Genomic DNA, 26,615 nt, shown 5'->3' with positions numbered 1-26,615 from the left:
AGGCCTGGATTGCTATAATATTCCCTCCCAGAATAGCTTTTGCTGCAACCCAAAGATTTTGGACTGTTTTATTTTCATTTTCATTTGTCTCCATGCATTTTTTAATTTTCTCTTTGATTTCTTGATTGACCCACTCATTGTTCAGTGGCATGTTATTTAGCCTCCATGTATTTGTGTTCTTTCCAGATTTTTTTCATGTGATTGATTTCTAGTTTCACACCATTGTGGTCAGAAAAGATGCATGATATGATTTCAATCTTTCTGAATTTATTGAGACTTGTTTTGTGGCCTAATGTGATCTATTCTGGAGAATGTTCTATGTGCACTTCAAAAAAATATGTATTGTGCTTTTTTGGGATGGAATGTTCTAAATATATGTTAGGTCCATTTGGTCCAATGTCTCATGCAAAGCCACTGTTTCCTTGTTGATTTTCTGTTGAGATGGTCTATCCATTGATGTAAGTGGGGTGTTCCCTACTATTATTATATTACTGTCAATTTCTTCCTTATGTCTGTTAATAGTTGCTTTATGTATTAGGTGCTCTATTGCATAAATATTTGCAATTTTATATCCTCTTGTTGGATGGCTCCCTTTATCAATATGTAGTGTCCTTTTTTGTCTTTTGTTAGTCTTTGTTTTAGTCTATTTTGTTTCATATACATACTGCTATCCCAGCTTTCCTTTTGCTTCAATTTGCATGGTAAATGTTCTTCTATCTCCTCATTTTCAATCTGCAGGTGTCTTTAGGTCTGAAGTGAGTCTCTGGTAGGCAGCACATAGATGGGTCTTGCTTTTTTATATAGTCACCCTATATCTTTTAACTGGAGCATGTAGTCCATTTACATTCAAAGTAATTACTGAGGTATATAATTATTGCCATTTTATTACTTGTTTTATGGTTGTTTTTGTAGTTCTCTGTTCTTTCTCCTTTTGCTCTCTTCCCCTGTCGTTTGATGGCTTTCTTTAATGATATGCTTGGATTCCTTTCTCTTTAGTGTTTGTGTATCTATTCTAGGTTTTTGATTTGTGGTTGCCATTAGATTCATATATAACATCTTATGCACATAGCAGTCTATATTATCCAAGAAAATAGGAAGTGGGCTCTGGTACTGGCAATATGTGGACTTGGTATTTGGAAGACTTCCTGCTAAAAACATCCACATAAAATAAAATAGACACACTTTTTTTTTTTAGAGGGATATATATATAGAGAGAGAGCATGCGAGTGGCAGGGGAAGGGCACAGGGAGAGGAGAGAGAATCTTAAGCAGGCTCCACACTCAGTGCAGAGCCTGATGCAGGGCTCAATCTCATGACCCTGAGATCAGGACCTGAGCTGAAATCAAGAGTCTGACACTTGACCAGCTGAGCCACCCAGGCACCCCAAAATAGACACATTTTTAAATGCCTACCAGGGCTTACAAAAAAGTAAAGAAGACTGCCAGGAGCTAGAAATAAAGAGAAAGAGGACCACTTGAGAGGTAATCATAATTGATGTCCCTGTAGCCCAAGGGGTGGGGATGAGGGCTGGGCTTTCAGTCTCATTAATTTTGGGCAGAGGTTGGCAAATGCTTTCTCTAAGGGGCCAGATATTGAATATTTTCAGATTTGTGGGCCATATGATCTCTGTAGCAACTACTGAACTCTGCCATTGTAGCATGAAGATAGCTCAGTCAATATATAAACAGGTGGGCATGGTTGTGTTCCAGTAAAACTTCTTTACTGGAGGAATAGGGTAGTGGCAGGCTGTATTTGGCCTTTGGGCTATAGTCTGTCAACCCCTTATCTGGTACTTTTGTCTTAATGCCCATGAAGGGATAGGAAATGGGGCCTTGTGCTTATGCCAGGTGAAGAGCTGGGCCCTTGAAATCAGGGTCTTTGAAGGACTATAACTTGATGAAAGGGCAAATTAGAATAGAGTTAGCCCACTGCACTGGGAAACAAAAATAAAGCTCATCTGTCTTAAACTGAGCTCTGGGTGGACAAAAAGAATACTTTCTGAATACTCTGAATACTTTCAACTATAGGCTGATCCTCATGGTTTAGTTCAAATTTACACTTATCATGATACCTATAATTGATCTTGAGCCTGGGACATCCCTGGAGTGCTAGCAGAAACAAAGCAAAAACATTTTAAAGGAGAATCCCTTAAGATGGACTATGCAGGATTCTGACTCATAATACATCATTGAAATTGAGCTCACAACCCTAAATTTTAAAACATATAAGGAAATAATTCACCACCAGGGAGTTAGCAGATTTGATAAATATCAATCTCCCTAAACTTCATAAAGTAAAAGAAACAAAAACTTTAGAATAAGTACATTTAACATAAAGATATAAAATAAAAAATCAATAAGCAGGAGAAAAGGATAAGACATTCTAAAAAAGGCCAGGCAGATATGAGACAGAATCAAACATAACTTCTGGAAACTGAGTCCTAAGTAGGAAAAATAAAAAATAAATTCACACGCAGACACGGTATAGGGAAATTACAAAATGAAAAGCAAACAGAAGATCAAAAAGGAAGCAGACATAAAAAGGACAAATTAACTACAAAGGTAGTAATCAGATCACTCTGCAAACTCTCCAGGGTACACACATTTGACTTGAGGGACCACTGCCAAGGAGGATGAGGAAAATGTGGTTTTGTCTTTACCAGCTTCAGTTTATTTGTTTCCAACAGGTTTCCAAGCACTGATAGAAAGCAATTAGTTGTATTCTCCTGGGGAAAACTATGCCCAATACCAAGCCAGGACTGGGTGAGCACTAACCTCCCTATCAGGGACCCTTCTCTGGCTAAGGACAGACTCCACGCTCTGGAAGGGACGCATCTTACTTTCCCATTGGCAACACTGTACCCCATGTACATAAAAGAATACTCCTGTTCCGGATGTCTAATGTAAGGCCGAAGACTGTCCTAGTCCAGAGCAGAACGTCTGGCATGTTTTCAGGGTAAAGGAATAGTGAGCAGGAATCGTTCAGCAACTTACTCAGATTGGAAGGTTACACGGGGCTCCAGCAAAGAGGCAGTCAAACTAGTCAAAAAATTCCACCAAAAAGAGCCTAAGACTCCACACCCAATTCCTGTGGCCCAGACTCCCATCGTGCTGTGCCACACATGTAGGAAATCTACCAGCCAGGACCAGCCCAGCAGGAGGCAGGGCAGGGACCATCACCAAAGGAGCTCATCTCTGCCAAGATGCCGTATCAAGGGCATACACACCTACACACTGAACCTAGTACTACCACCATCTTACATTATCATGATGCTTTATAATTTAAAAGAAAAAAATCAACTGTCCATAACCTATCTCATTTGATGGTCATAATAAGCCTGTGTGATAGTAGGGAAGGTCTATGATTAGCTTCAATTTACAAATGATCAGAAATATCTTTTCCAGTGAAACAATTAGAGCTGTGGTTTATACCCAGCTCATGAGTCCTGATTTAGTGTTCTTACCACTACCAATGTTGTAGGGATAGTCTTACTTCTGTTTCCAAACACTGTTAGGATAAAGGTATTCCAGTGTGTCATCAATATTCATGGAACATTCATTCTCTTATTCAAACAGATATCTGGGAGATATCTGGTGGCCGTCGTAGACTCCATTCTTTCCTTTTCCTTACTCCCCAAATCCAACTGATTGCCAAATGCTATCAGGTGTATCTGCTTTTGCCTTGAATCAGGCCTTCCTTGCTTTTCTTCTGTACTAATTCTACAGACTCTTAACTGCCTTTCCTTGTCCCCTCCTCTCTTGTTGCCCAGCTCCCTGATCCGCTCTCCTTAAGATGGCAGTGAATTTTCCAAAGTCCAAACTTCCCAAGTGAGCTGTCCATGTCTGCACCATTGCCTCTGCTTTATTAAAAGGTTTCTCATTACTTTCCGAGTCAAAGCCGAACTCCTTAGCATGGCGTAAATGCCCCTCAGCTTCTTTGTGCTGCCTCTGTGTCCAACCTTCTCTCTCCTCAATCTCCTCCAAAATCTCTCAGTGAGGTTCCCGAGATCTTTGTGCCTTTCCACATGCTGTGTCTTCTACCTCGGTAATTCTGCCTCGTCTTTCAAAACCAAGCTCTAGGAAGCTTTCCTGAACTGTCTACCTGACCATCGAGAGCTGGGTTACTTTCTGGTCTGATGTGCTCCCAAGGCTTTCTGCCCTTACTCTTGCTTTGGTAACTCTTCCTTCTCTTGCTCAGTCTGCATCCCCATCTGGACTCTGAGCTTTGTGAGAGCTACAATTTATCTTTAATTGCTCTACCCCTAGTCTTGGCAATATCTGGTTTGTAGATGCTCAGTAATTATTTACTTAACTGATTAATCAGGATATAGAAAATTTGATGAGAACCACTTTTTTTTTTTTAATAAACCGGGTGCCAAAACAAAACATTGAAAGTCAGCATCAGTTTATTTTTGGTTGAGACGGAGTTTTGCTGCAGGCATATTTATATAGTACGGTGAAGAATATATAAACCTCCATGAGGCTGCCCCAGTTTTAGTTCCCCTCTGGAATCCAAAGCATCAAAAGACTTTTCTTTTTTAAAAGATTGTTTATTAGGTATGGCAGACGATTCCTGTTGAACAAAGTGGTCACAGTAAAAATCAAAAAGGACTTTTAATAAGACCAAAGGGATTGAAAACCATTCCAGGTGGTAATTGCTGCTTAGTTTTCTTCTTTCTATTCTTAACCATATAGAGATACAAATTGGAAAGGCAGGTTTGAGGAGACTGGCCTGGTCAATAAGCCAAAAAAAAAAGCAGAACGGAGCTGGGCTACAGGCCAAGGGAAGAGAAGGTGTGTTAAACTAGAAACATAGAAAACGTTAGGGGTGGAGGAAAGAGTGTATTAAAAAATTGAAGATTACACTGCTTATATGCTCTGCATTCTATTTCTATGGCAATAGGTTAGTGAATTAGGTTGTTGCTAAGGGAAACAACTGCATTTCGAAGCAATGATGAGAATACTTCTAGAATCATCCCTCTATTGTGGCCTGCGCAGAACAATCTAAGTCTGTACTGGAAAGGGAATCAGCGTAGGAAGACAATATTGACAAGGCCAAACAACAAAGTGGTGATTCACTTAGTTCCCGTGCTGTCAAGGGACCTGGGGTAAAACAGCCACCTTCCAAAGGCCATGCACTTCCCTCTGGGGGTTAATTACATTGGGTGAATGGTCACCTCAAAGACCCACATGGTAGCTTCGTTAATTTTAGGTCTGTATTGCCTTCTTAATATGTAAATGTCAAAAACATTAATAACGATTAATAACATTAACAAAATGCTAAAAATGCTTAGGTTCAAATATCCAGTTTGATAGATCTCTTCTCCCTCAGGCCTTTATTCAAATATCACCTTCTCAGTGAGCTTTCCCTGGCTTATGGGTCTAAACTTGCATGCTCTGTTACAGTGTAACTTTCTGAACCCTTCCCTGCTAATTTTTCTTCTTAGCACTGATCATTATCAAACATGCTATGTATTTTACTTATTTATGTTGTTTATTGTTGGTGTTTCGCTAGAATGTAAGCTCACTGAGGGCAGATTTTTCTCAATTTTTTCTCTGTTGTATCCCCAGCACCTAGAATAATGACAATCACATAGTGTGTGACTAAATATTCATTGAGTGAATTGAATTTATACCCATCAGTGTGGTATAAAGATGAGTTTAAGCTGAAAACATCTGAATCAACAGCAGCTGCATTAAAAAACCTTAACCTAAACCTCTTTTGCTGGCTTAAACAAAGCCTCCTGAAAATACAGCTGCCAAAATCCCATCTCTGGGAGGTTTAGGACCACTCGTACCTGGATGAGAAATTACATAAACAAAACCTTGCCAAAAAGTTTTTGCCTTCCACTTTTTTCTCATTTGTTTCCCACCATGTGCTTTTCCTTAAAGTCCTAAGAAGGGCTTTTCTTAGTAGGATAAACAAACTTAACTCTAGCTGATCAGAAGCCAGTTTAAGTGCTCCCATATACCTGAATAAACCTTGTCTTTTCTATGGTTAATCTGTCTTTTGTCAGTTAATTTGCAGGTCCCCAATCACTGAACCTAAGTTGATAGAAGAAAAAGTTTTTTTTTTTTCCCCCTCTCAACAGAATGAAAGAATGAGTAACAAATTGGTACTCATATCATACAACTAGAAGTGATATATGTTTTCAGTGTAGTAAATGTGGGTGTTGAGCTTCAGATATGTGCAAAAACAGAAATGGGATGTTGAAGACAAACAAACCAATGGGCTGATGATTCCAAATTGATTTAAATGAATCTAAACCATAATTCACTATTAATGTTTGTGAAGCAAATCATCAGAAAAGGGAATGGTAAGGTATTTCATCATTCTGCAGATGTTTACATCAAAGGAAAATGTTCCTTTTATCTTGCTTGTCTCTCCTTCATCCCACAAGGGGTCAACGTTCTCTTTATGCACACTGGAAAGTAGGTATAGACAGGTTCACGGGGCTAGATGGTATGATTGCTTCAAGTTTAAGTCAGTCATATGCTCATTTTGGTGAAACAGTGAGGTACAAATGAATATATGAGAAAGAGGGATAGAGAGGAAAAGGGAGGGCAGGGTGGGGAAGGAAAGAGAGAGAGAAGGAGGTACGGAGAGGTAGAATATATGTGTGTGTTTGGGAGAGGAGTGAGGAGGGAGACACAGCATATTTTGTACTGAGGACCAAAAGGACCTCTGCGATTTGTATCTGGCTTTTTTTCCTCCAAGGAAATAAAAAAAGAAAGAGATGAAAAGAGAATGAGTTAATAATGCCTTGGTTCTGATGTGCAGCTTGATAACAGTGTACATTCTTTCATTGACTTACCATTGATTGAACAACTTTTAAACCAGTGTCATAGCACCTACTCTGTCCCTTCCAATCCATAGCCCTCTCCCCCGTTTGAGATATTTTTAAACAATCTGGCTTTATCACACACCACCTTCAAGCCCTTCCAAGCCTTCTGATTTGATTGAACTACTTCTGCTTGGATGCCTCATACTACGTGAGGCTATGTGATTAGAAAGGACACAGAGCCACAGCCCTGCTCTGGGATGTTCACAGTCCGGTGCAGGCTCCCGTTACAATGCAATGAGAAGACCTAGGGTGGAGAAGGGGGCCGGAAATGCGAGGAGAGCAGAGAAGAGTGAGAGGTGGTGTTGAGAAATGACACCTGACTTGTATCTCAAAAAACGAGGATGCAGTCACCAGGTGGGACAGAGAAGAAAAAGCATGTGGAGTTGGGCATCTGCAGATCAAGCCCAGGGGCAGGAAAGGTTGGCCTTCTGGAAAATGGAAAAGAGTTTGGCAATCCCAGCCCACGAAGTGGAAAGGCAAGGCTCTGTTCCAGCCAGAGGGTTGAGAACATTGTATCTGTGGAAACCTTCTACAAAGAGTAGCTTCAAAGGTTTTTAATGAGGGGAGTCACACGAGAAGATCATGTGAGAGATCTCTCTGATGATGACAGAGACGCATACTGATTGCAGGAGAGAGATGAGGTCACAGGAGGGGTGGTGAAGACCTGAGATGGGGGAATGATGGAGAGGATTAGGTGACTGGGCTGGAGGGACATCGTGGTGTGAGGAGGGAGAGAGGCCGAACAGGGGTTTCTCCCAGGAGGCTGCTGGGTAGATGCCCAAGGTGTTAGTGAAAATCTGGAAGGCTGAGAGAACAAAGTAGAGACTACAGTTGATACGTGTTAGAACTCTTACGGTTAATGGCAATCAACTGTTCAGTGATTTCAATATAAATTTACTGATCTATTAAATTATTTAAGATTTGGCTTCATTACCCCCCATGTCAAAATACATGCTTAAGTCAAAAACCACGGCCTTGAATCAAAAGAAGCTGTTTCTCTTTCTGTTCAAAAGCAGAAAAGTCCTCTGATAGTGGGATTGATCTATATTTGAAATAACCTTGCACAGTTTGTACTAATCTTGAAAAATTATACAAATTAGAGCTAGGAAAGCATATTTTAGGTGTTCTTGGTCCACTCTCACTTGAAGAATAAAATCATTTTAGCCCAGCCAAGAGTACGAATTTTGTCCAAAGTTATAAAACTGGCCGTTAGCAAAATGAGAACCAGAATCCAAGGCTCCTGGCCCCCGCACAGGGATTTCAGTAGAGTCAGGTTTGATCAGTTGGATGAGGGAGCTGACCATGACCCCAAGGCAGCTGAATCCCTCCCACAATTGTACTGCTTCTAAGAAAGCTTATTATTCAAATCAAAAAGAAAAGCAGATCGTAATATGGGCTTCAGATAAGAAGTCTGTCAAACATCCAGAAGTCTAGGGATTAGCTTCAAATTTGTAGTTTATAGAACCACGTTGATAGTTCAAGTTTGCCAATGTTGACAACACCCTAAGTGAGGTTAACATTAAAGAATATTTGACCTTTCCAACATTTTAATTTTGCTGTGGGCCTAGCTTCCCAAAGGCTTCAGGAATAATTGACACATGCATTGAAACAACTTTAATTCTATCCCCAGCTGAGGTGATGATCAGAAAGCAACTATTCTGCATATAAATCTTAATCGCCGTGTAAAGATGGTCTCTAAAGAATCCTTCTTGTTTACATTATCAGAAATGGGAAGTAGAGGAATTATTTTTTTGTATGTCATTCACGGGCTGATGGTCAAGTCTAGTTTGTGGTAATGAAATGAGAGAATTCATTTTAATCAAATATTTAGAACACCAATAAAATAATTTTAAATTAAGAATGTTGAAAATATCTAGGAAATGTAATCATGAACTTATCCTAAGTTAGGCGAAAATATAAGTTCAGGCAATTTAGTGACTCATATTGTAAAGGTGCACTGACTACAAAGGGAGATTCAGTGAGAGGGAGAGTGAAGACGGATGTCATCATGTTCGCAGCCCAGAACATCATCGCAATCCCCGTTCATTACTGTTGTGCCCATGAACACCCCCCCCCACATACCCCACACAACACCCAAATGTCAGCAAGGTCACTACTTGGGGTTTAATGGCAAACTACCCAAAACACTTAAAATAAGTATGCTTGAATTCCCTGTATACGCTATACAGTCCACTGGGAATACTGTAGAAGCCATTCTATGTCCAAGATTTTAAATTATTCTGAGCGCATGCAAAAGACAGAGTGTATGAGTGTTTTTCTAACATGAAAAGAATAGTATCCCTGCACTTAGTCGAGAAGGGTGAGTTAGAAGCACTTTGATGAATCAGCAATACTGTGTAAGCTGGTTTTTGTGAGGTCAGCACAGCAACTAAAACCCTTGGGCTATTCCTGTGGACCGGAGCATTCCCCTCCTTATTTGGTTGGCTGATTGTTCTCAGTACTTGAAGAAGGACTGTCTGACCAGGAAGAGCCCCGCACACAGCCACCCCACTTATTACTGTATCCAGATCAAAGGATCTTGATTCTGTATCTTCTTGGGAGCTCTTTAAAAAGTGATCTACCGGGGCGCCTGGGTGGCTCAGTCGTTAAGCGTCTGCCTTCGGCTCAGGTCATGATCCCAGGGTCCAGGGATCAAGCCCCGCATCGGGCTCCCTGCTCAGCCAGGAGCCTGCTTCTCCCCCTCCCACTCCGCCTGCTTGTGTTCCCTCTCTAGCTGTCTCTCTCTCTCTCTGTCAAATAAATAAAATAAAATCTTTAAAAAAATAAAAAAATAAAAAAAAATAATAAATAAAAAGTGATCTACCTACCTTTTTTTTTTTTTTTTTTTACATTATAGGAAACTGAGTCTTAGAAAAATCAGCTGGCAAAATTCATCACAAATTCTAAGGCAATTGGACCTGTGTTATGCTATGCATATGGTTAAAGTGGTTCCTGGAGTAGAGTCTAAACTGTTGATTTAATCAATTAAGAAGACCACGTTGTCTCATATGGAGACCACAGCCTGGCTGTGCTATGTGTATTTTTGGTACGATGGATTTAGTTCCACAAAGAAGGGTATAAAATAAAGGATAGCTCTCACTGGTTAAAAAAAGCCAGCATTTTATGACATTGCAGAGGAATTTTATGGATTTTCCAGTCCACCCACTTCATCATTTTATATTTACTAATAAAACTGTTTCATTTTCATTGTCTTTGCTACCCTTTACCTTGGTCATTGCTGTGTATCAAGTGACTAAATTTAAACCAAATAAAAACAGAGATAATGAGGTCTAGTCAAGGAGCACTGATGTAGGAGCCAAGAGATCTAATTCCTAACAAAATCACTTGAATAAGAAAATACAAAATTGTAAAATATAAAATACATACAAATAAGTATTGTCTATTACTCCTATAGACAACAAGTTAATGCATGGGGAAACTTTTTTTTTTTTTCCAAATCAGATCCTATCATCTTTTTACAACTTTAATGAAAGAGCCTTAGGCTTACCTAGGAACATCAAAGCTATACAACTGCTAGATAATTATAGAACTTCACTCTGGACAGAGTCAACACTTGGTTATTCTATTGAAGTTTTCCTTCAACTGCTACCCTACGACTTCAATGTTTTTATAAAAGTTCTAGTATGTGGGATGACATTAATAAATGAGTGTACCAGTCAGGCTGGTGCTCTAGCTTCTTCAATTTCACTTTAGCACTAGAAATGACATTTTCAGTATTGCTTGGATTTTGAATGTTGTCCCAAGTCCAACACTGGGCAGGGCTTGGAGAAAAAGCTGGCCTACTGTCACGCCTGGAGGAGGGTCAACTTTCTGAAGATGCTCACGTCCCGGGGGTCAGCCCTCTTGGGACACTCCAGCACCAGTCCTTGCAGTGATGGAAGGCTCTTTATCCCAGAGGAGCCATGACAGAGAAAATGGACATGATCTAGGAATAGATGTCTGCAGCGTTGTGTGTCCATGAGGTAGAAGTCAGAGGACTGGGGTTGCGAGGAACAGTATTTCAGGTGACTATTACCTCCTCTCTGTATTCCATTAATCTTCCATTGGTCCAGGTCCTCTGTGTAGCATACAAAGGAGGGCCATGGCCATAGTGCCATTCAGAATTTTCACTGAATTCTGCTTGTTTGAATTGCACATATCTCAGAGGAACATAAAAAATGCCAGGGCACTGTGGCCCGTGCATGGAGGGTAATCAACATCCTCACAGATAACAAAGCACAGTTACTCACTGTCAGGTAAGCAAAATACCAAAACTCAGTGTTCCCAAATAAGAGTTCTCCAATGTTTGCTTTTTAGCTTTTTTTTTTTTAAGATTTATTTATTTTAGAGAGAGACAGAGAGAGCGCCTACCTCTGTGAGCAGGGGGAGGGGCAGAGGGAGAGGGAGACAAGCAGACTCCCTGCTCAGCGCGGAGTGGGACATGGGACTCCATTACAGGACCCTGAGATCATGACCTGAGCTAAAATCAAGGGTTGGCCGCTTAACTGACTGAGCAACCCAGGTTCCCCTTTTCAGCTCTTTTTTAACAAGGAATTCCAGAAGTTGCCTTCAGCATTAAGGGAAAGCTCACAGACCACCACTTACATGTCCTCCCTGCCACGCATACCCCAGTAAGACTTTAAATAGTTCATTTTTTTTAAAAACTACAAAGAAGGGGTGCCTGGGTGGCTCAGTCGGTTAAGTGTCTGCCTTCGGCTCAGGTCATGATCTCAGGGTCCTGGGATGGAGCCCTGTGTCGGGCTCCCTGCTCAGCAGAGTCTGTTTCTCCCTCTGTCCCTCCCCCTGCTTGTGCTCTCTCTCAAATAAATAAATAAAATCTTAAAAAAAAAGAAAGCCACAGAGAAACTCTGTAAAATGAACATGCAACCAGAGTCATTACCTCTAGGGAGTCACTTTCACAATCTCCTTCCTCCGTGCCTCTCCCCTTCTCTTCAGTGATGGTGTTCACCATTTCAAAAAACCTACAATGAGAGTTGGTATGTGGTCACTCATAATACATCTGATATTAAATATAAGCAAGTACGTTCCAACATGACTTCAGAGCAAAAAATGGGAGCTAAGAGACTTTCTAAAATCAGGCAATAAACAAACTATCAGTATCAGCAGGAAAAATATGATTTTTCAGAAAGAAAAACACAGGCTGGTAGGATTGTCCAACCTAATGCCTCACTTTAAATAATAGTGATGTGATATATTATAGAATCAGAACGATGAAGCTAGACAATGTCATAGAAATGTGAAGACTGTGGACTTGGATGTCAGGCCAAGATTGCTAGTATTTGTGTGATTTTGGGCAAGCTCCTCCACCTCTCTGAGCCTCACCCCTTCATTACAAAAACAGGGACTATAGAAGTATCTAACTTAAAGGCTGTTAGGAAGATGACTTGACATAATACTTGTAAAGTGCTTAACAGAGTGCACTCATTAAAATTAGCTATTATCGTTTTGCTGATGGTCATATTATTATTTAAAATGGGAATTAACAAAAAATACCCAAATTCTGGAGTAGTGTCTCTAAATTCTGAGGTGACTATTTGATATAGTGTTGGCCACTACAACAGTTGATCTCAGTTATTAAATATTTTGCCTTTAACATCATAAATATGATGTTTCGTAAACACAATCTGCAGAACACCGATATGAATTAGGAACAGCAGGCTTGTATGTGTGTGAAAGAAGCCACCTCTTTTTTGGTGACATTTTCTTCAGGAACTCTTCTTGTGAAGTTTTTTTTTTTTTTTTCCTGTAGACCATTTCAGAGCCAAGAAAAATAGTTGTAACAAGAAACAGATCTGCTCCCTGTAACACTAGCTGTGTCTAGTCCATTCAGAGGGGATGCTAACCGTTCACAGACTTAAAGCATGGGAGCCACTATGAATAGGGGCTGATGGTCTCACAGGCAGGTCACGCACTGCACTGCCAGCCCAAGGGAAGAGCAGGTTGTGTGGGATAAGAAAAATCTAGCTTCCACAACTCGGAACCTTTCTTTCTCTATACCTCTTTTTAATCCATCCATCCATCCAACCATCCATCCATCCATCCAACCAACAAATACTCATCAAGTGTCTACTAGGATCGAAAACTATTCTGGCCTTTGGAACTGTGACAAGGAACAAAACAGACAAAGCCCATTTGGGAATTTGGAACCTATCGTTGGAGTTGCATGTGGTGTCTACTTCCCCACTCTTCCTTTCTCTTTACACATTTCTTGGAGTCAGTGACAAGAAAAAGAAGTTCCCAAGCCTGATCAGAGTAACAGTATGCTCTGATGAAGATTAAATATCCTGATGAGTTAGAGACAAAGGTAAATTCAACCAAGAGGAAGAAGAAAGTGACAGACCTAAAAAAAATCTGACTTTAAAGACAGACTTTAAGATCTGGGGTAAAGACTTCCATCAGCTATTCACACAGTTTTTCAACATGAACATCTCTAAGCAGAATATAATACAGTGGGATGGGAACACAGTGTAATTTTTTGGATCCTGTCTTCTAGAGTCACATGTACTTGGTCCAAATCCCAGATGTTCATTTTTTGCTATATATGATTTTAAGCTCATTGAACTATCTATGGCTCTTTTTTTTTTTAACTCTTTTCAATGAAGATGTTAATATTAGCTACCTAACAGTTTTTATTTGAAGATTAAAATAGATACTAGATCTGGGGTAAGCACTCCATAAATCCTGGCTATCATTATCATAGAAACAAATCAGTAGCCTCAAGAATTTAAGTAGAAAAGTTGACCATATTTGTGCTAGGAATTATTTTTTATTTCCAAATCTTTTTACTACCTGTTTTATAATAATAAAGATAAAACTATAGCCATATAGTTCTATAGCCAACTATAGAATTACGGATTTACAAACATTTTATTTGGTACCAAGATAAAAATAACTGACTATATACTGTAACTAGTATATTAGTCATTTACCATGGGGTCAGATAGTAGCTACTTGAATAAGAACAACCCTCAGGAAAATTTTAAGTCCAAGTTGGCTTCTACCTGCACTTCGGTTTCTAAATTGTTACTCACTTGCCTACATCCCCACAGTCAGTCTCTATGTCCTAAGGGAACATGAAGTACTTAATTATTAGCTCAAGAGAAATATACCCAGGGAGGTTAACACAAGCATACAGTGCAGTACGTGGATTTTTGGACTGTCTTTTATGGGTGTAGATCAGATCACTGGCTCTTAACCAGAACTGTACCCCCACCAGAAAATCCAACATAATTAGTCAGGGGTAGGGCCCAGGCACTTGTTAAAATGCACCAGTTGATTCTAATTTGAACCAGAGTTAAGAGCCATTGTTACAGAAAACAGTGAGATTATTCACAGAATTCAAGAATGAAAATTTTGGTAATCATCTATTGCAATAAGTGAGCACCTTAAAAATGAGACATAACAGTTGGCCATTAACTGGCAGGTCTTGGTTAATGTTTTGTCTGTGGAAAAATAAATTATGACTAAGAAAAAGCATGGTTTATTAAAGAGAGCCCTCCCCCCCATTCTCTGTTAAACATACCCCATAATTATAAACTATTAGGCCAAATGAAATATTTATATAACCACATAGCCATGAATTCCTTACAGGAGCTACATGTTCACTCATTAATTAAAAATAATGATCAGGTAAGAACAGTACTTTTTATACCTAAACAGTGACGAATACGTACTTTTTACAGTGCAGTTCTGTACAGAAATAGATTTGGAAATCATCGGAATTATGAAGCACATAAAGAAAACAGCATCGTTCTTCAAATTTAGAAATACTGAAACAAACAAAAAGAATTATTCAGAGAAATATCAATACTTCTATGAATGTGTAGTGCAAAATAAATACATTTTATATCCAATCCCCATTATGATATCAATGTTGTTTATAACAAAAAGATATAAATAGCACTTGAAAAAGTGATGTTCCCCATACCACAATACTAAAATTACTTAAGAGTCTGAGAATTGTCCTCCTACTCATATCTGCAGATAGGGTCGCTCTGGGGGGCTGTCAGTACACCTCCGCTATGTATCCCTCCAACTGAGCATGGGAAATTGTCCTGCCTGCTCCAGCACCGCACTGCATGATGGGAGGAAAGGCGTAAGCATCAGCTGGCTGACTGAGCTCTGTGATTCTGGTTCTGTGGCATCTTTAGGACAATGAAATGTCTCCAAAGCTAGAAAGGAAATGTGTGGAGGCAGTAAACACACCTCATCAGTTGTAGGGCTTTTAGAGGTGTGAAGAAATGTGGAGCAGCACTTGGTTCTGACTCAGCAAGTGATTCTATAGCAATTGAAATAATTTTGAGTCTACCATTCAAGCCATGCTGTTTTTTGCCAAAGGTTAGCAAATATTTCCTGTAATGGGCCAGAGAGTAAATATTTCAAGCTTTGCAGGCCAAACTACTCAGTTTGGCTGTTGGAGCAGCCTTAGACAATACACAAATGAATGAACATGGCTGAGTTCCAATAAAACTTTATTTACAAAAACAGGCAGTGGGCCATATTTGGCCTGTGGACGGTAGTTTGCCAATCCCTATTTCATGCCTTTGCATCTGCTGTTCCTGCAATTTGGAATGCACAACATTTTTGACTTTTTAAAGAAATTCTATTCATCATTCAAGGCCCAGCTTAGATCCGACCGTCTCCCTTCCCCACTTCTACCTTAAACAGAAAGACTTTCTCTTGCACCTCTGTTCCTTAAACATAGCTCTGTCATTGCTCATCTCACTGTCATCTCAATAATGACTGTATTGTCCTTCGTTGTTAAATGTTCCACTGATGGGCTGTGAGCTCTTTGAGAGTGGGAGTTCATGTCTCAGTCACTGTTGTATTTTTAGCAGAATAGGACTCAACGTTTGACATACAGCTGGTGCTCAATAAATGTCCACTGACTGAGCTGAGCAAGCAAGTTCTGAGGTGATGCAAGACGAACTGCTGACTTAGTCGGATTTTTTTTTTTTCTGTAGTTATCTCTTTATAAAGGAGGAAGCCAAGAAAAGTTAGCTCCCTTTGAAATCACACACTGGAGCTTAAGTTTCTCAACCGTATCAACCAGCAGTAAGCCACATGGAAGCATTCTACGTACATGCTGTGAGTCACAACAAAGGTTTACATAGTGATGCCATCTTTAATTAAAAAAATTTCATTGGAAAATAGATATGGTAAGGTGGAATTTATATTACCATACTTTCCTAAATTGTTTAAAATTGTTAAGAATACTGATTGCCTTGGGGCGCCTGGGTGGCTCAGTCGTTAGGCGTCTGCCTTCAGCTCAGGTCATGATCCCAGGGTCCTGGGATGGAGCCCTGCATCAGGCTCCCTGCTCCGCAGGAAGCCTGTTTCTCCCTCTCCCTCTCCCCCTGCTTGTGATCCTGCTCTCACTGTGTCTCTCTCTGTCAAATAAATAAATAAAATCTTTAAAAAAAAAAAAAATACTGATTGCCTTGTTAATGACTGGTTTTAAAAATTAAATATTAAGAGAGTAAAACTTTATTTGAGAAGGCATGGGTTGGAAAGATATCTAATGAGTCAGTCCATTATCTTGCTTGTTTCTCTGCAGATCACTCATGAGGTAACAGGTGGTTTTACCAGGCAAACTCCAATTATCAGTGACTCAGACGGCTCTACCAGTTCACGCTCCAACAAAACCAATTATTATTATGCCAAAAGCAACAGGGTATTGTGTAACCGGCCTGCAGAAATCTGTTTTTTCTCATTTCTATTATGTGGAGATAAATAGTAGTAAACAGAAGTAATTTGGTTTGAAATTTCCAGGAGTTGGTTTAGCCTGAACTTGATAGAACAAGTATTTAAATGTTTAACCAGTGGCTCTTGGTTCTGGAAAAAATCTCATTTCTAAATCCCAGGAAATGGCATTTCCTGACCTACTGGCATTATGATGGCAATGTCAGAACCGAACAAAACTGAAGTGAGCCACTGTAGTCTCAAGAACATGTCATTAAGAGCAACCCGAGGAAAAGTTTTTAAAAAATGAATTCCCTATCGTCTCATTAATAGTTACATTAACTATAGGACACAATCTGATCGATGGCATGTGGTTTTTTGGTTCCATCTCACAATAGATTAGTTCCTGGCATATCAAAAGACTAAAAACCATCCTATCACATAAACCAACAGCTCAACCAGCTAGAGAGGACCCGGATAGCTCACTTTTACTTACACCTTGATTCTGGTCCACAGTCCACATTTACCCCTCGTTACATATTTTAAGCAGGTGACAGGCACAGAGTCAGTTCAACTAAAAAGTTTTGTTACAGATGTTTTCATAATGGAGATAGAAAAGGAGGTTGAGCATTTTCATCAGTAGAAGTGTTCTTGAAGTTCTTTGCACTTTTAAATCCTGACTAAAAGTTCTATTGTCTTCTAAGTAAAAAAAATATACCAAGGACACTTACCTCACTCCCCTGACAGAAGCAGCACTAAAATTCCACTCATGTATACCTTTCTAGAACACAGGGGAAGAACAACAAGAACAACAAACATTAAGTCATCCGAATGAAAATAACATAATTTGTTTTATTATTTTAAAATAATATACGCAGAGTAATTTTTCCTAGTGCATAATTCTTCATGAACCAATTATCTGGATGGAAATTGTAATTCATTTCCAAGCCACAAGGGTGATGTTTATACTGCTTAATAATTTCTGTACTTCAATAAAACAGCTTCCAAGAGAATCTAGGAGAATCAGTGTCATTAAATTCTAAAAACTTGGTCTTTAGCAAATTAACCTAATAACTGTTGTGCCTTAATTTTTAAAATAAAAAACCCAGTGATCAAGGTAATTCAATTATTATAGCTGAGTAATATTTATTTTCTGAGAAAGAAAAACATTAATTTGAATAAAGTCTCTACAAGGTTTTACAGATGATTATTTTTGAATTATTTTTAGTTAAATTTTCAAACTGAAATGGTGGTTCTATGTCTCCAGAAAAAAATACAGCAAATATGTCTGTGTGTACACGCATGTAAATAGCGTCCGTCATAGCTACAATGTCTTCTGACCTAATTTATGCAAAATTCAATACAGTAATAAAGTTTGAACATTAAAAAATTTGATTGTCATATGATAAACATGGGTGATTGCAGGGCCAAGATGAAAAAAAAATGTGGAAATTTATTTTTTGAGTTTATTACTAAAGCTAAGTTTAAATTAGTATTAAATTCATGTCTTTAAATTAAATAAATTACAAATTGGAGCACATTCCCTATAAAAATATGTCTGGTAACAAAACAGAGTTGACAACATAAATATTTTAACAGAAATAAAGTAGTTGATACACATGTCCAAGTTTAGCGAGTGCTGTACAATAGTCCATTCAGATTGCCAATTCAACTTTGTAAATGGGAAACAACCAGGAAAACAAGCTCTTACCCACCCACTTAAAATATTGCCAGGAACTTGAGGTCTTGGCTGGGCTGAAATGGGTAAGGAAGCCTGTGGCTCTGAGGTGGACCAGAACTCTCCTTTTGGCTGAAGTAAATCAAAAAGCCACAATTTATATCCACAGCACCTAGTTCTTTGCTAGGACCATGCAACTTAACACAAGAATAGATCCTCCCAAGCCCAAAGGAGATGTATGAAAAAACTAGTTTCAACGTACACCAGTCAGGTCATGGGACCTGAATTAACACAGAGCAAATGTTGTGCGTGCAGCCCAGGAAAGGAAGGGACCGTGGAAAGGTGCTCCTGGAATGTGGCTCTCTTCAGCAGAGTACAGAGGGAGTTAAATTGAAACTGCACCCTGCAGCTTTAGCTGGTAATTTGGAAAGTTGTTTCTAAATCCTGTTGGCCTCAGGTGACCTTCTAAATATATGCGACCCAGGAGTTGGAGCTGTTACCCGCACACTACTCGCATACAGTGCAGCCTTATCCTCAGAGCCTGCAACTGAGCTGCTCTCCAAGGCAGCGTCCAGGATCAGGAGGTGGCCGCTGAAGGCAGGGCTAACTGGGCGGTTAGGCAAACGTGCACCCGAACAGGGCAACTGGTGCACACCCACAAGACAGCAGTGGTAAAATCTATCTTTTATCAGCCCTGTCCTGGGAACAGCCAAGGAGAGATTTCCCAGATTGATTGGGCTGGTTTTGTAGGAAAGGAGAACAGCATTTCCAGAATGTTAGGTCCCTCAAAGATGGCAAGTGCTGCCAGCGAATGTTCCATTTTAGTGGTGTGAAGCCCAGGGCCTGCCACGGAGTGATCTGGAATAAGGAGGCCGATCTCCCCGGCTCCTTTGCTACCGGGACTCACCACATGGAGGCGCTGGTGAGCTACCAAGCCAACAGCTGTGGTAAAAGGGTCGGGGGCCTGTCTGGGAATCTGGGGAAAGGGACTGCCAGAAGCAGAGCTGGAATAATTAGCCTCAACAAGCCCCAAACGGACACTCAAGCTAATTTACTCAGCACAAGCACCATATTGGAGGAACTGGTTAGTCTGAGATCCTATGCCCTGGTCCCTAGAGTAGGGACTAGGAGTTAATATTGAGCTAAAGTGGCAGTGGCAGGAGTTACACACTGGCAGATACTGTTAGTTCCCTAGACAACGGACATGCTTTTCCTTCTTTGCTAACGAAAGCTGAATTTTGTTCGGGTTCAGGTGGCAATGTTTAGGGGTGGGGGATACTGACTGATCTAAATCGGGGAGATAAGTCTATTCTCCTTGCTAGTGATTGGTTTAGGCATGAACACACGACGCAATTTATGCTACAAAGGAGAGGGCCTGACCCTTTTCCTTCGCGTGCTGAGTGTGAACTGATGCTTCGAGCTGCTATTTAAGGCAAGGAGAGAAAAACCAAGAGCATATAGAGAAGCCACCTCAAAATTCTGATACTGTTCAACCACTGAAATACCCCCAGAATGATCCCCTGGCCCTCAGAAGTTCTTGTTATGGCAGACAACATTTCCTTATCATTTAGGCCACTTGTAGTTGGGAGTTTTGTAGCTAAAAGCATCCTTAATGGATGAGACTACCATATCATCAAAATCTAGAATCTGAGGTAAACATATTCCCTCATAAATTTCCCCTCAGAGTGGCCGTGGCTGGAGCGGGCGTGAGGTCAGCAGCTCATATTCCACTGGGACCCTGCAGCCTGTTACCTGTCCCTGAGAGACCACCAGATGGGACAGGAGCACTCAGACTCCAAAAAAGGAAGGATTCTAAACAACAACCTTTTAAAATATCTTAGAAATAATGTTTCTCCTCCTCAATCTAAGTTTTTCTTTCCTGTGCACATGCAGACTTTTTTCAAGTACTAACTTGACTTTAAACAGTAACCATCCACTGAACAAAGAGAGAACTGTTAAAAAGATTAGGATTTCAATTTATTTTGTCCTTGACTTAGAGCAACTCCCTAATAAGAGTCCTTAGACTCTGAGGAATTGATATAATGATCCTAAAGTTTTGACAGTTGCAATATAAAGTGTATACTAGTTCATGTAACTGTTCATTCCACATTTTAGAGTGAAAATCCTGAGAGAAGGAGTAAAGAAATAAACATGATAAATGAAAAGCAACACTCTCTGTTCTATTCTTAGAAAAAAATGTAAAACATTCTACGATGGGGGTGCCTGGGTGGCTCAGTTGGTTGAGCCTCTGACTCTTGATTTCAGGTCAGGTCATGGTCTGGCGGGGATGGGGGGGAGGGTCGGCGTTGTGAGCTCAGCAGGGAGTCTGCTTGGGATTCTCTCTACCTTGCCCTCTGCCCCTCCCCCAAACTCCCATTCCGTGCGCGGGCGCTCTCTCTCAAAAATAAAATCTTAAAAAAAAACCCATTCTATGACAAAAAGAATCAATTTCTTGTTTAACATCAGATCTATACCCCTGCTATTTATGTTAATTATAGTTATTACAGTTGCTTTAAACTAACATAATATTAGCTGAGTTATCTTATTTTTATTGCTTGTCCTCATTCTGATGGTATCACTTCTATTTCAAACAGTAGAGACAAAGACAGTGGTAATGAACATGCTATGGATAGAACTAGGGTCTGCAAAGAAACTGACATAACATTCAAAATGGAAACTGATTTAAGAAAGCTTAAATTTTTGAACAAGGAGAATTTTTAGCACAGTGGGGACAATGCAAATGTAATTCTTCTTGATCAAAAGATGGTGAAAATGGAAACTGGACAACTCACAGCCCAAATCCATAACCCTTCTTAATGCACTCTTTTACATCTTCATTTATTTATTTCTCAGCATAATATAAAAATTGTCTCTACAATTGTCAAAAAACATAAGAGAGTCGATACAAGGCTAACTTTATTCAACAAAGAACTTCCAGACAACTAGCTGGAAATAGTACTCATTTTCCAAAAATCTCTGGCTTACTTTCTGTTCTTTTTCTGTCTCTGGCTGTCCACTCATTCTCCTGGCCCTGCTAATTGCTAATTCCTTTAGGCCCATTCTGTTTCCAAGTGTCCTTGGATAACCTTGGTCTTTCCAATCAAGCCTTTGAAAATCTCCTCTCCCAGATAATGTTCATGTTTCCTCTTAGATTTTGTAGTTTCAATTGGATGATTACTTCTGCTTGTGAGAACATATAGGCATATACTTTAAAATAATGTAAATAAAACACTGTGTACTTTAAAACAATGTGAACAACATATATATAGTTACATTAGTTATTCTTTTTTTTTAAGATTTTATTTATTTATTTGACAGAGAGATACACAGTGAGAGAGGGAACACAAGCAGGGGGAGTGGGAGAGGGAGAAGCAGGCTTCCCGCTGAGCAGGGAGCCGGATGCAGGGCTCGATCCCAGGACCCTGGGACCATGACTTGAGCCGAAGGCAGACGCTTAACCATCTGAGCTACCCAGGCACCCCTACATTAGTTATTCTTGATTTTGTCTCTAGACAACTCCACCTAGAGTTCTGCCATCATGCCGGCCATAGATTGGGGGTTCCAAGGACCCCCTTCTTGTGTTTAATTTGCTGGAGTGGCTCATAGAATTCAGGAAAACATTTTACTTACGAGATTACTGGTTTATCATAAAATATGACTCAGGAAACAGCCAGATGGACAAGATGCATAGGGCAAGGTATGGGGGAAGGCCTAAGAGCTTCCATGACCTCTCTAGGACTGCCATCCTTTCCAAATCTCCACTTGTTCACCTACCTGGAAGCTCTTTGAACCCTGTCCTTTTTGGGTTTTTATGGGGGCTTCATGACATAAGTATGATTGATTAAACCCATTGACCACTAGAGTTCCATTCAACTTCTCCCCTCTCCCCTCCCCAGAGGTCAAGGGGTGGGACTGAAAGTTCTAACCCTCTAATCCCATAGTTAGTTCTCTTGGCAACCAGGCCTCATCATTAGGTGGGTCCAAAAGTCACCTTATTAACATAACAAAAAACACTTTTATGGCTTTGGGCACTTAGGAAATTCTAAGGGCTTTAGGAAATCTGTGCCAGAAATGACCAAATATTTATTTTTTGCTATAAATCACAATATCACAGTGCCCTACTAAAATACCAACAACCTCCCAAATGATTGCTGCTATGTCATCTAAAGAGCCAAGCCGGGTTAAGTTCTGGGGTTTCAATGTTAGGGTTCAGTTCATATGTGGATTGCCATCATTTTATTATTGTTGTTAAAATATAGGAAGCTTTATTACATGCCAGGCTCTGTGCAATATACTCTACTTACAATATTTCATTTAATTTTAACAACAACCCTTTGAGGTGGATAGTATTATTACCCCATTCTATAGATGAGGACGCTGCGACGTGGAGAAGCCATGGTGCCAAGGCCAGAGATGGGATTTGAACCCAAGACTATGGACTCAAAGACATTTTAAAAAAACTGACATTGATATTTTTAAAAATTGCAACCCCATGCCTCCAAATGTACTTCCAAATTCCCCTTTCTGCCATATTTTCCCCTTTAATATACTTCTATATTGCATTTACTTATTGCCTGAGTAGACAGCAGGAATTTTGCTTATTTTGCACACATATGTTTCCCTAGTGCCTGACACAGTGCCTGGGAGAGCCTGTCACAGAGTAAGTGCTCCATAAATATTTGTTGAGTTGTTAAGGATGATTGTTAAGGAAAATTACGAGGGTATTCTGGAAAACAATTACCAAAACCCCACAAAACTACTTTGCCAAAAGAGTTCTCTCATTTCTGAGAGAAATGGTTGATCCTATGGACTGGAATCAGGTCTTGCAATTTTTCTACTTTTAAAAAAATAGTAGGATTTATACATGCATTAAAACTGATAAAGTCCAGAAGTGGAAAGGCTTATCCAAATGACTGCTATAGGGAGAAATGAGAGCATTTAAGACCCCTCTGCAATCCAGGGCGGCACAGCCCTGCTGATGTTGTGCCAGCCCACGGAGCCAGGGGCTAATCTGAAATTGAGCAGCTGCTTAGATAGCCGGTGTCATGAAATGATAATTATAATCGTACTCGGGTAAGACTAGAGTCGTCTTCTTCTGATAGGCTTCCTAGAATTAAGATATGCATCTTTTAAGTCATATATTTTAAGTCTCAGTTCTCCAACACATAATTCATAGCACGAATTTACAAAACAGAGAAATCTCATTTTAAGCGCCATCTACGATAAAAATCCTAATAAGTTGTTATGTTTTACTAAATGAGTGAAATTCATAACCCAACTTTAACAAATTTTATATCACAGGATGTATTTATGCCAAAATAAATCCACAGTTAAGCTGTTTCTTCTTAACTAATGCAGATATTTATTGGAATATATAAATGCTGGAAGTAAAGTCCTTCACTATTAATGCTCGTCTTAATAATTACACAATTTACCTTGTCATCAGGAAGCACATGCCAAATAGATATCGTCTTTTCCTCAACTTCATTGTTGATAGACAAATATGAAGGTTGATAGATTTTGGTTGGTTCTAATATTAATACCTTGAAAATATAAGGCAAAGAAACGAGTATCAGTGACTGCAGATTTAAGCCATTTAGAGCTGTTAGAACAACACTGAACTGATGTGGGAGATTATCAGATGAGGCTCTGGGTCCACAGCTGCAGGAAAACCATTTTAACTCCTGATTGTTGCCTTCCCTATGAGTTCTTTGAGCATTTTACGGTATTATACAATTATGTAAGTTCCAATAATATGTCACCTTTTTTGCTAAAGAAATTAGAAATAATTTTTTGAAGTCCATATATTGGTTTGACTATCCCCAGGGAATCTACTCTAATGATATATTTTTAAGGTCTCTTATTTTATCTTGCTGTAAGTGCAAAATCTATTTCATTAAATATAAATGTGTCCAAAAAAAAGGCAGAAATGTGGTAAAGCAAATAATTCTGTACATAGAAAAGATTCCACATATAGAGCATCACATACTATTTTCGGTTTTCTCCTGCCATACTTTATCATCAAGATGTGGTAGTACGGTTTTCATACCTATGTAAATGGATTGAGAAATGATTTTGGTTATTATTGAAAGACTTCTATATATAAGCCAAAGGAATGGACATAGCTGTATGAAATAATAAAAATGTTTCTGTACTCCTTCAAGATAAAACTGGGATCTCCAATAATGATACATTTAGCCTTGTGAGAGATAAAGAGGGAAATAAAACTTACTCCTGTTTTGGAGATGTAGGAGGTGTATATAATAAGTGAGTTGAGAATCTCTCTCAAAGTATGTAGTATAGTATTACTAATATCTGATACTAGGCGCAAATAACATTAGGATACCACACATGCACTGATTTTAAAGGTGATGCAACTATTATCTTTTTACACAGATTTAATTTAAAAGCACCCACCTACATAACAATAAAAAAATTAAAAAAAAAAGTTCCTCAAAAAATTAAAAATAGAAAAAAAAAAAATAAAAGCACCCACCTAGCTCAAATTTCCTCTACAGTCTTAAGGAAAGGAAATACTAAACTATCAGAGTGCCTAGAATAGTTCTTTCTACCCTACTGCTTAAAACTCGAGAAAATTGGCTTTTAGAAAGAATCTTGTATTAAGTAAGTTGACCAAATAAAAGTGGAGGAAAACTCGTCAGAAGACTCCATCAGCAAGGGATTATGGACTCATGATACAATGTAATCTAACGTACAATCTGAGTAAGAAGGCAAGTGGATTAGCCATCTGACTCTTGGCCATCCGCTACAAACCTAGTGTACTGATTTTACGCTATATTTATCACAGAGTAAAATTTATTTAAATTAGGGTACAGAGAACTATGGTGAAAGGGGATTAAGAAAACAAAATTTTTTTTACTTTTGATTATAAAAAACATAAGGGCTTAATTCTCGGTCAGGCTCCAGTTATGAAAATAAGATAGAACAGACCACAAATAAAGCACAGTAAGAGCCCACTGGGGAACATAGTCTGATTTAGGAACATACCAGGTGAATCAAGGTCCAAATTCCAAACAACAGAGAGTGAAGTGGTGCTGTTAATAATGGAAATAAATTTTCAATCAAAACTTAGCAGAACTGGTGCTTTCAAATCTGAGTATCCCAGGGTTGGTGAAATGAAAATGAATAATAGGGAATAAAAGGCGGGTTTTCCAAAATAGCATCCAAGTCACTGTACTGACAAATGAGAATATACCTTGTTCCCTAATGTTGCGGGCACAGAATTTAACATTAGAAAAGCACAGCACCAGGTTATCTCCTCTCTTCTTAAATTATGTCTTTATTGTTGTCTCAAATATTTCTAACAGATAAAATCAGACCTATGTTTTCCTATGTCGAGATGGGAAATCAAAATTGGTTGTAATTATCATTGTCTAACCTTTGTCGAGCCCTTTGATCTGCCCTTGAAATGACAAAATGGGAGGAATTCGTAGCATGCATTAGAGGTCACAGAAAGACTGAGAGAAGGGAAGGAAGAGGAGGCAATTTGACAAAACCAGCTAGATACAACTCACTTGAAAGTATAAACATTCTTGCTTTTAGTTCCTAAACTTTTATACTGGTTAACATTAAAATTGACTGCTAAAAATTTTTTAAAAAAATGAACGGCTAACGTCTTGTATCTGAAGTGGGAAGGAAGGCAGTAAGACCTATAAACCATACAGGGTAGAAATTAAATACAGTTACATGTCTCAGCTCCTACAAGAGTCTGAAAAAGCATCACACTCCACTTCCTCTCACCTGTCCTGGGGTGAGGGGTTGATGGTCTCCTAACTTTTCAATGTAGGAAGGAAAGAAAATACACAGAGATGAGAGGTGAGAAAAAAGAATCAACTGAACTAAACCCAAATAATAATAATAATAAATGAGGGGACTATTCGAATCATTTTGCAAAGAAACTTTTGTCTGTTTTCTTTTACCCAGGGTCACTGTTATTTCTTAGAGGAATGAGAATGGATATGGTAGTGAAATAAATAGGAGCAATCAAATAAAATATTTTCTAATATAAGTCATCTTGGTTTTAGTCAGATCTACTTTAAAAGAAGGATAATGTTATCACCCCAATCAAGACCTACTGTGGCCTTTGTTAAGTGTGAGCTAAAGATGCTATTCTGAGGAGGCCACTCGTTAGCGACTGACATGGCATCACAGGTACTAGAAACCTGCCTTTCTCTATGCGGTGGAACATGGGGAGCAAATTCCAATGGTTGTAGGGAGCAGGCCCAGTGCGAAAGGCAGATGAGGGAAGCAGGAAGGATGGGACTGTACCCAATGTCCAGAATGGCAGCAGATAGTCGACTTAGTAGGTTGTTGCTTTTGGAAAAGGCAGTCCAATTGCCAGTCCCTTTAATTTTTCAATAGCTGATCTAG

The 26,615-nt window shown here is 39.3% G+C and overlaps 1 protein-coding gene across 4 annotated transcripts in view; it reads right to left on the bottom strand.

Annotated features, from left to right (window-relative positions):
* The window catches only part of MAP3K5 (mitogen-activated protein kinase kinase kinase 5), a 191,932-nt gene that overhangs the window by 55,710 nt on the left and 109,607 nt on the right, over positions 1–26,615 (bottom strand). For all 4 annotated transcript variants that reach the window (XM_078054681.1, XM_078054679.1, XM_036097478.2 and 1 more), the window contains 4 exons: positions 23,660–23,767; positions 17,278–17,327; positions 14,539–14,634; positions 11,745–11,826 (listed from right to left, as the gene is read on the bottom strand). In XM_078054681.1, coding sequence (XP_077910807.1) covers positions 11,745–11,826; positions 14,539–14,634; positions 17,278–17,327; positions 23,660–23,767 — 336 coding nt within the window. The remainder of the gene's footprint in view (positions 1–11,744; positions 11,827–14,538; positions 14,635–17,277; positions 17,328–23,659; positions 23,768–26,615) is intronic.

Source organism: Halichoerus grypus, chromosome 9 (genome assembly GCF_964656455.1).
Source record: "Halichoerus grypus chromosome 9, mHalGry1.hap1.1, whole genome shotgun sequence".
Lineage (NCBI taxonomy): Eukaryota > Metazoa > Chordata > Mammalia > Carnivora > Phocidae > Halichoerus > Halichoerus grypus.
The sequence above is the reverse complement of the archived record's forward strand: the minus strand, read 5'-3'. Positions and strand labels throughout refer to the sequence as shown.